Genomic DNA, 10,480 nt, shown 5'->3' with positions numbered 1-10,480 from the left:
AGGTAGCCTCAATTATTTATTCACATTGTTTTACAACCATAGCATGAAATAAAATTGTTAATTACTTTAAGGTTTCTAGAAATAAAGTAAGGATGTAGACTGGATACCAGAAGCCAAATTTAGACCCTTGTCAAGTGCTGAGTTATTGTTTTCAGAGTTTATAGTGTTGAATATTTTAAAACACATTATTCACTGTTCTACAAATCTTGTTTACAGAGAAAAGTACAGAGGGGCATCACTGTCACCAGATTTATTTTAAAATGCTTTTTAAGGGAGAAATATACAAGAAGCGATGCACTACAAAAATGAGAAAAAAATCAGATGGAGAATCTAAAATGAACTGAATCTTACATATGAAATATTTATCGTTTATATAATCTGATAATAATACCAGTAGCTTTAAAAGACCTTAAAATACATTTTAATGTTACTGGCTTGTAATAATGCATTACAAATAAATTAGAAAACAAAGTGAAGTGGGACACGTACAGTATATACAGTATCTCACTTATCCAGCATCAAAGTATCACCACTTAAGCACATTGTGAGAGGTGTTGGTGGGGTCTGTTAATTTAGCCTCGAACAAAAGTTACACTAAGATGCCATAAAGCTGACTTGCTTTAGCAGCCCCAGTCGCTTAACTCTACATAATAAAAGACAGGAACAACACCCACAAACAGGATTAACCAGACCAATGTCTGCTGCATATCAAAGGACAGAACCAAGAGCAAGACAAGCACTCAGACTGTGAAACAAACTTTCTTCTGATTCTATATAAGAGCTGGGAAACCCTTGCAGTTTGTCTGTTACGTGGGGCAGACCCGGCGTGCGTTGTTGAACTTATTGAGCTCAATAAAACTGAATCTGCACAAGACTGTGTCCTGCTCCTCTGGTGAAGAATTTCCCACAACACAAAGGATGTTGCATATTTTCATATTTGCACTGGCATTCTTATTTAGATGTTTTATGGCATTGTCTTTCCTGCCTCCGTGACATATATTTACTGTATAAACACACACAAACAGGAGAAACCTGTATAGAGTGGACAGAACTGTATCTGCTTAACCTAGATGGATATTTCTCCAGAAGAAGTTAACTTCTTTCAAGTGCTGCTATTTGTATCTTTACCCATTTTATTTTTAAATAGTTTTCAATCTAGTTATAGGAAAATTAGTTTTTCCTTCTGATGTCAACATGTCCAAAGAATGGAATGTGTAACTTGAAAAGCATATTTAATCAACCATTAGACCATTTCACAAACCAATGTAGCAACTGTCATTTCAGTGACAACAACATAGACATGTATAAATAAACCCCCCCAAAAAACATCGATATAATTTTTCAGCAGCAGCCAGACTGCACTATCCCTGTTTAACTCAGGTGGATGCTGCACATTGGTGGTGGTGGAGGGGAGTCCCCATTACCTGTAAAGCGCTTTGAGTGGAGTGTCCAGAAAAGCGCTATATAAGTGTAAGCAATTATTATTATTATTATTATTATTATTATTATTATTATTATTAACTGGGTTCAGTCTGGGGGAGGGGGGGACGACCACCTGGAACAGTGGTATCCAGTCTGGTATCCAGACTGGAAGAAAAGGAGCGAGGCCAAAATCAAAAGAAAACTCTGTCTGCCCTGGTGAATCCTCAGGAGAAAAGGAGAAAAGAAAAAGAAAATAAAAAGCAGCAAAAACACGGCCTCAATGCTTTCTTCACAATCCCCTCCAGGACTGTTGGTGAAATGTTCTTTCCCCTTGCGGGGGTATCAGGACTAAAGTTCTGCTTGCTTGTCACTCTAGGGAAGTGCTCAGTGTGTTCTTAAAAGGCCTCCACAGCTGCAGCTCGTCCTAAATTAGCCAGGACAGTTGTGGTTGCTAAGGCAACGCATCACCCTTAATCCAGGGCTCCGCCTCCACACTGAACACACCCTCATGTAATGCCATAGTGTGGATGTTCAAAATTGTCAGATGCTTTTCACCATACAAATAAAAAGGTAGATAAAAAATATTAGTAATGAGACTACTAAAATGAAATAAGCAGTTGTCAAAATGACCACCTTTACGTAATGGGTTTTTGCAATTGTGAAGAGTGTGAACAGACAAACATTGCAACAAAACTCTTAATTTTTATATTGCTTTTAAAGAACATAAACTTTAAACCATATTCAAAATAAAAGGAAGTACTACCATCCAGGTCAAAAGATGTTCCAAAGGTAAAAGTTGTGTGCATGGAATCTTAGACATTCAACACTAATGAACTTTACTTTAATGTAAATAATCCCTAGCATTTTTTTTTCAATTGCATTTAGTACTGTATATTATTGTTTATAGCATAACTAGAATTTGAAAAACAAATGCAATTAAATTGTTTTTAGAAATATACACCATTTAAAGATAAAAATGGACACAATCTTATGTGATGAGCTAGAGTTGCCACTTATTTGTAATCTTACTTTTGCTTAAAGTAAAATACTTCAGATGGATAATTACCAATTATTTTTTCTTCACAGGGTAAATGAAAAACTGAAGCTGGTGTATGGTACTACTAAAAATATGGCATGTGTAATTCATTTCACTTCAGAACATATTTTCTAAAATATTGTTTAATTCAGTGCTACATTTTTGTCAAGTGAACAATATTAGACCCGAGGCATAAATATATATTTTATCAACCTTTATAAATTCCTTGGTCTTTCATGTTTTTTGTGATAATATGATTGTTGTAGTATGCCATTTGAAAACATAATCATGTATGGCTAATTCTATATATTTTCTTAACACTTTCACAGTTGAAAGTGTACATTTTTTTTCTAACAAGCATGTAATCTAACCTAAAAAGTATTGTTAAATTTAAAAAGTACAATGATTCCCAAATATAGTAAAACTTAGAATACATAAAGCAGAGCAAGAAATAAAATGCTGAAAAAATAAAACGTGTATGTGTAATTACTTTAATTACTTCAGTTAAAACTCAAAGCCAGTTTCTGAAGGCATTTATTTCTTGGGTTTACATGAAACTTGTTCAGTATTGAACAGTTGTTGCAATAGGTAGGATAGCAATAGCTTTATCAACTGTGTCAATAAATATTTACAGTATTCATCTGCTACAGTACTGCATATGATGCACCAATCATTGTCTCTAAAAATATGATTTTACCCGTTCATGCATATTTCTAGGAATGTATAAGTTCCCATATTGTTTTCCATTTCTATCAAAATTGGTTAAAATGAACACCTTTAATGTACCATCCAGCACACAAAATGCCTTCCTTATGTACAGTACACATACAGTACGTTTAAGGATTGTTGAAATCAAGAAGAAATCCAGTGTGCTGCTTCAGGAATCCAGGGCACTTGTTTTTCTCTGTATCACTTTCCTAAAAGAAATTAATTGATATTTGAAGTTCAATTCAGAATACAAAAATATTTTTACAAACTCTGGCTGCTCCATTTTAAGTTGTTCTAGATTTTCTTCCTAATCTTCTACACTCTTGCTGAAATTTAAAGATTCATATAATGTCTTCATATTACTGTATGCATAATATACTGTACCATATTTGCATGAAGTAATCAAAGAACACCCAAATAAGTGAAGCATGAATTCACCATGCTTATACCTTATCCATGAGCAACATCACTATTGTTAGTAATTATTATGAATCTTCTTTTGGACTTCAGAAATTTAACAGAATATAATAAAATCATTTTCTGGTAGGGCTTCCAGTTCTGTGCACAGCGCTCTGAAGGTAATGTCAGCTCACTGAAAATTCACCATAAGACACAAGTTGAAACTTCATGGAAGTGCTTTTAAAATGAGTTTTACACTCGGTTACTCCTTTATTCAATGGGTTGTGGGACTAGGTAACAAGCTACCCAGACATATCATCAAACCTAGAACCCTAGCTTCTTTTAAGAAAGGTTCTGGATGAGATCCTTGATTTAGTTTTTTAGTATCAAACAAACTAGACATGTAGAATGGCATCCTCTATTTGTAACCTTTCTTACGTGGGCCTTCTCAAGTATATGGACACAAAATGAGCAGTGTAATGTGTTGAAGGAAACATTGCAGTAACATGGCAGTCACATTAAAATGGAAAAGAAGAAAAACCTTTAAAGGGTTTAGAGAGACAGGAAATGGGAAACAAGTTGAAAATGAGAAGTCAGACCACTAGTGTTCTTCTTTGATTCACCCCTTGAAGCCATGAATAAGGGAACTACTGTTCAACAATTAATATAGTTTACTATACACCTCAATATACAATGGAACATGACTAACGATACAACAAAGAAGAATAAAAGAAAAGAATAAGAATAAAACAAACGTTCAAAAGAATGCAAAGGAAGTATGTAACATTTATTATGCATTAGTTTTATTATTACATAGTATATTTACAATATGGACAAACATCAACAGATACCAATTTGAAAAAACATCTACAAGGCCAGCACCTATTAAATCATTAGAATATTCTTATTTGTATATTCATATTTGTATAACGGATCTTTAGTGTGTACAAAGCAACAATTCTCTTTTAGGTAATAAAAATAGTCCTTCAAGTTGACAACCTCAAACAGAAAGGGGAGCATTTGCCATTCTTCAGTGGAAAAGCTGTGATATAACAGTAAACTACAGATGAAGGTGCTTGGTCCAGAGCTTAGCTAAAGAAGGCACTAATTACTAGTTGCTCTTTTTTTTTCATTTTTAGTTGTTGTCTACCAAGCGGTCATTGTCTATAGGACTCACAGCTTTAACAAAGGTATTGTGTCCATGTAAATCCATACAAAAGAGAGAAGGCAACACATACATTTTACTTTAAAGTGCTGTTTACCAGCATGCCAATTACTCCCCCTTTACTTTTAATACTGAAATTGTAAGGAAACAACCAATCTGGACATATTCATATACTTTTATTTTCCATCTCTCTCTTCATAGCCTAAATATATCTGCACACTTAATGCTACTACAAAAGAGTTTTAGAGAACTGCAAATGCTCTTTAAATTTGCACTTATTCAAGTATTGACAAAGTTGTTTCTTCTTTCTGCAATATTATACTGTTTGCACATTTTTGTACAGATAGAAAAGGCTCACAGTGAGATGGTACTCCAAAAGGTAAGGCCACAGAGGCACAAAAGGCCATATATGTTTTTCTTAGTTTGTGGAACATTTCTATTCTCTAACAGTCATGATACAGTATATTGTATAAGAAAACTTCCAAATAATTAGTGCAAAGACTATGTAAACAGTCTTAAACATTTCAACATGTGAAATTAAATTCAACTGCCTTTGAAATGTCTGGAAACAAAAATGAAGTGTCCCAAGTTTAAAACATTGTAAAGATGAAACTGTAAAACTTCCAGAAGGCATCTGTGATAAAAGTTCAATGTTTTTGATGTTCTAGTTGATACACATCAATTTTTGCTTCAATAATCTAATTTTTCCTGATGACACAATGGAACATGATAAGGTGGGGCAAACAGAAGCTCAAAGGATTTTCTCAATATTTCCCCATTTAAAGATTTCAGACTGTTTGATCTGAATCAGAAACAGGAGGAACTTCTTAAAGTCTTATTGCAATGTGACTACCTATATTTTCCTGAAAAAACAACTTGTAATAATATATTTAACCAATTTAAGAATGCTAATTGATGATCACTGCTGTATTTTATATGTTTGATATGCATCAAATAATGCAATTAATTTACATAATTTCTTGGAGGCTTTAAATATTAGATTAATGCAGTGTAACTCTTCAATTGGGCAAAGTCATCAGTCACTTTACAACAGTAAATAAAGACTGATTCTTTCAAGTGAATAAAAATGCTTTTTATAAGAATATTGGATTTGTTTTACTGTTAGGACTGATATGTACTGCTCTTTTGCCTAAAAAGGCAAATTAATATCTATGTGCGTAGGGTGCGCTGATGTATTTGTCAGGCTTGAGAGGAATCCCCACAGACTGAATTGCAGAGTGAATTTTAACTACACTGAGTAAGCAATGCTGAACTGGATTTCAGCATGGTGACATTTTTGCAGTTAAAAAGGCAACAATTCAAAGCTGTATTTTATTTGTGGTTTCATCTGTAGTACTACTATGTCTGTTTTGAATTTTGTTCCATCTTTTATTTTTCACTAGAAGATTAGAAAAGCATTAACGAAAAAAGGAAATGGGACTGTAAAGTATCAAGTGTAACTCATTCAGAAAAATTGTAGTTATTGTGCCTTTATTATAACCAGTTATCTAAGTCAATATCATCCCCAACATCTGACTTATTGCTACTTCTTTGATCTTGTTCTTCTTTTGTTATACTGTATGTCATAATCAAACTCAATCCTTTTACAATGTCACTTATGCCACCTTACAAGCTGCTGTGGTTGTGATGGGTGAGACACCACCAGTGTCCGATAATAGCTTTTCACAGTCACTCCAGTTTCACAGCCACACAGAGCCACTCTTCAGAAAGTGGAGAGCTCCACAATGCCAAAAGACTGGGCACCCTGCTTCTGGAGAATTCACGACTACCCAGGTTTCAAGTGGATTATTTCACATTAACAGGCTAAAACGGCCTTTAAATTAAATACTGTATACACACATTTGACATAGCTGAGAAAACACTGAACAGGTGTCATTCACGAAAAAGCTCTGGTCTTTCAAACAAGCGCCTTCTAACTTGCACGTAAAAATTTGATGACTGCACTGACTTCTGTCTGAACCTGTCCTTTTCATCCAATTTATCAAAGATGTCACTCACATTTCAGAAAACAAACTGCTTTTTAGGTGGCTTAACTGAAGCAGTACTTATATAGAAAAAATACTAATTATATTAACAGTAATTATATTTAAAATGGTAACTATAGTCAACAAGGTCTTATGTTTTACAGTATGTGGTAGGCAGTTTGTTTATGGGCAAGGCAATCCATTCTCCATCATAGCTTGAAATTTTACTTTTATGTTTTAATTGCCTGTGAATATCAAGACAAGGATACTCGTGAATTTAATGAAAACAAATAAGACCTAATTTTGTTATCAAATGAAATCCTTTAGCACTGCACAAGACATTATCTCCATCAACAGCAAGCAGTCTGAATCTTAAATTGAACTGGGAAAATATGAGTACCAATAAACACTTCTTTATGACTTTTTCTGCATTTAAAAATATAAAAAGCACATGGTTGAGATTTTCTTAGAACAATCATTGAGAAGATTCAGATTTCATGGCTAAATTGTATCAGATTCATAGCTAGGCCTGGTCTCTCTCTGAGAGAGAATAGCAATAGGCTCATGAATATACCTATTGTAGAAGCAAGTGCTACCGTGGAGGTTACTTGAGGTATGGAAACTTACCTCTTGTGGTATTGTCTGAATGTCAGAATGCGCAGAGAAGACCAAGCAAAGTAAAACAGTGTTCACGTGGTATTGGAAAAATTACACACAACTTTTTCGATATGAAACCTTAATTACCTCAATGTCATTTAATACTGAAACTGACGAGAACAAGTAAAACTGGTGTCAATATTCAGTGTACACAATTAATGAGGCAGTCATCAACATGTTGCCTGCATCATTTCTGAACGACGATCAGAAAATAATTTTGCAAAATAGTGGAATTTTCTTGCATGAGAAAAGATTTATACCAATCACTAAAAGATTTTTAGGTTATGTTTTTTAAAATTATTTCTCTGCAGTTCAAATTGAGACTAACATTTGAGAAAAATCTGAAAGTAATCAAGGTTATGATGGTAAGATTAGTTAATTGTTTTGCCATTACTCCAAACTGATAGTGATAACTTACTGATTGACAAAGATTACATTCTAAAATGTAAAATGTAAGGTTTTCTTGTTTCATTTTTTTTTCAATTTATATGCACTATATTTTCATTATCTTGGGAATATTTTGGAGAAGGTATGATTTTAATTATAGTTGAAAGTTAAAATGTGTAAAATTCACATAAAATTGTTTAATTATTTTAGTTAAAAATAGTTTCTTCTTTTGTCTTTGATTATATTAGCATAACAGAGATATGCTGAAAACATGGAAGTAATTCCTTCAGGAATTTTCTTAAATTGTTTTTTATAAACTTTTATTGTAAGTAGGACTCAGCATAATAAAATATTAAAATACCAATCAGAAATATCCTCTGATCACCTCTCCTTTTGAATATTAAAATATTACATCTTTATGTCTTGTTTAAGTGTAAAATTCAGATTACACACACTGCTTTATATGACTTATTCTCGTATTCCTAAAACTACTTTTGAAAAAATGTGCTTGGTATACAAAATATATGGATGTAAAAAAACCGAAGAAAAAAAATAAAACTAAAGAAAAACAAAAAGCAACTTACTCAGGATGTATGCCTTATTCTTCATATATCAATACATTCACAGCATAAACAGAGCAGTTTAATTATTCATTTACCTAAAACTGGTATATAAAATACAAAAAGCAACCATAAATTAAAGAACTTGGGACACAATTCAACAAAAAACATGAACATATTAAGAAAGTAATTTTACACAAACACGTACACACATTTTTGACTGAAACTGCAACTCCAAATTGACTCAGATGAGCTTTTGAAGCACTGCATACTCGCACAGACATTAGAAATACAATAACCTAACCTAAATTGAAAGTTTAATGTACTTAATTTAGAATGTGAAGAGCTTGAAATGCTTCTGTCTAGTTCTTTTATCTTTACCTAATCTGCAGAGGAAATAAAAACTAGAGATAGGTACTAACATATGCCATGGAAGATGTCAGATTGTTGCTTATCTTTTATTAACTGAATGGTTCAGCTGACAACACTACTTCCATGATTCTGGGGTGTATTCCTCTGAAAGTGTAATGTTAACTTTGGAATGTCACCTGTAAAGGCATAGTAAAACTTTAAACATGAAGTGAGATAGCTTATGTGTAATATTGTGGTGTCTACGGTATAATGCAGCTTCTACTTAAGTGACAATTGAAAAAGGAAAGTAAACGTGTTTTCTCACATTTTTAGGGTGAACAGTAGAATGCTAATATATGGGTCATTCAAAATGTCAGTTTTTGTCTTGGAATTGAACTTACTGTTCAAGTCTGGTTGGCTCCCAACATAAGCATACAGTATGTGTGAACATCATGCACAGAGATGGACTTGTGTACGTGACAGGTGTATTTGGGTGCCTTTGTGAACAAATTAAGGCCTTACTATTAAAAGGTAAAAGAAAATAATAATATGTTTAGTCTTGTGTTTGACAAAAATATTAATTTGAATTAGTTTAATAGTAATAAAGAAGAAATTTGGTTTTTATTTTATTTACCTGATATTCAGCAGTAAAGTAGTTTCATGTTATAAAGTGTTATTTTAAAAAATTATAATATTAACCTCATTTTCAAGAATAGATTCAACATTCATAACACCTCACCAATTAAGTTCTGCCACAACAAATCAGGTTTTCCACAGGAAAGACAAAGGTGTTTCCAAAAAAAACTATTTTAAGTGACTTTTAGATATGGACTTTGGCCTCCCAGATCACTTAAGTTTTTTTTTTAACTTCCGTTTATTTCCCTTTAAAATACCAACTTTGTTATCTATGTTGGTAGTGTCACTCGCATAGAATCTATGCATCAGCTGGCTAAGTGACTGTAAACTATTCTATTTTACCTTCTTATCATGTTTAATGTGGCCATTCCTTTTGTGTTTTCCATTAGGTATACCATTATAACAATGTCCATTGGCCTTGACTGCTGTGGAGGTGGAATGAATCCTTGTAGCAATCAGTCTCACTATCCGATAGACTGCATAGAAGATTACCAGGAGTGCTACCATCAGTACACCAGCTACATCTAGCAAGAAGTACTGATATGAAGGAATGTCATAAACTGAAGTACGTAGGTGATCAGCTCCATCGTGACGAAGAATGTAACTGATCCAGTAGACAGCTCGACTCACAGGGTGTCCAGGCTGATCTTTGTGTATGTTAGATAGCAGCTGTGCACGTTGTCTGTACCTAGGAATTAAAGAATAAGACAGTGTATAACTGCCACTTAGTAAAAATGTCAGCTAGATCAAACTGTCAAATATGAATTAGAAATACAGTACTATATATTACTCTTCAATATAGTTTAGTGGTTCACCATTATTCACATTTGTATAAATAGTCTGCTGCCATTTAAATGCAACTGTTAAAAGAAGTAACATATCCATCATACTGCATATGAACAGCACTCACTCTAACAAATAGCTTATATTCATTAAAAAATTCAGTAAAACAGTTGGTGGCTTGTTTTAAATGATCGTGAAATGTTCTCTTCAGTCCCACTTCAGTTTTACTTACAGTAAAACTACAGCACTATATAGCTTTACATTAATAACTAATATGCACAAATAAAAGAAGAACTTTGTGCCTTTCAAAATTCCTTCCCACTTCAATTACTGTACAGTATATAGTTCATCTGCTGATGTTGAACTAAAACATTCCCTTGTTTAAATACAC

The 10,480-nt window shown here is 33.2% G+C and overlaps 1 protein-coding gene across 1 annotated transcript in view; it reads right to left on the bottom strand.

Moving 5' to 3' along the window:
• Nucleotides 1-7,830: 7,830 nt before the first annotated feature.
• The window catches only part of ugt8 (UDP glycosyltransferase 8), a 39,453-nt gene continuing 36,803 nt past the window's right edge, over nucleotides 7,831-10,480 (bottom strand). Inside the window, exon 6 of the mRNA XM_088636271.1 lies at nucleotides 7,831-9,994. Within this exon, the coding sequence (XP_088492397.1) occupies nucleotides 9,640-9,994 (355 nt within the window). The 3' untranslated portion in view covers nucleotides 7,831-9,639. The remainder of the gene's footprint in view (nucleotides 9,995-10,480) is intronic.

The sequence above is a fragment of the Lepisosteus platostomus genome, chromosome 1, assembly GCF_059453375.1.
Source record: "Lepisosteus platostomus isolate fLepPlt1 chromosome 1, fLepPlt1.hap1, whole genome shotgun sequence".
Lineage (NCBI taxonomy): Eukaryota > Metazoa > Chordata > Actinopteri > Semionotiformes > Lepisosteidae > Lepisosteus > Lepisosteus platostomus.
The sequence above is the reverse complement of the archived record's forward strand: the minus strand, read 5'-3'. Positions and strand labels throughout refer to the sequence as shown.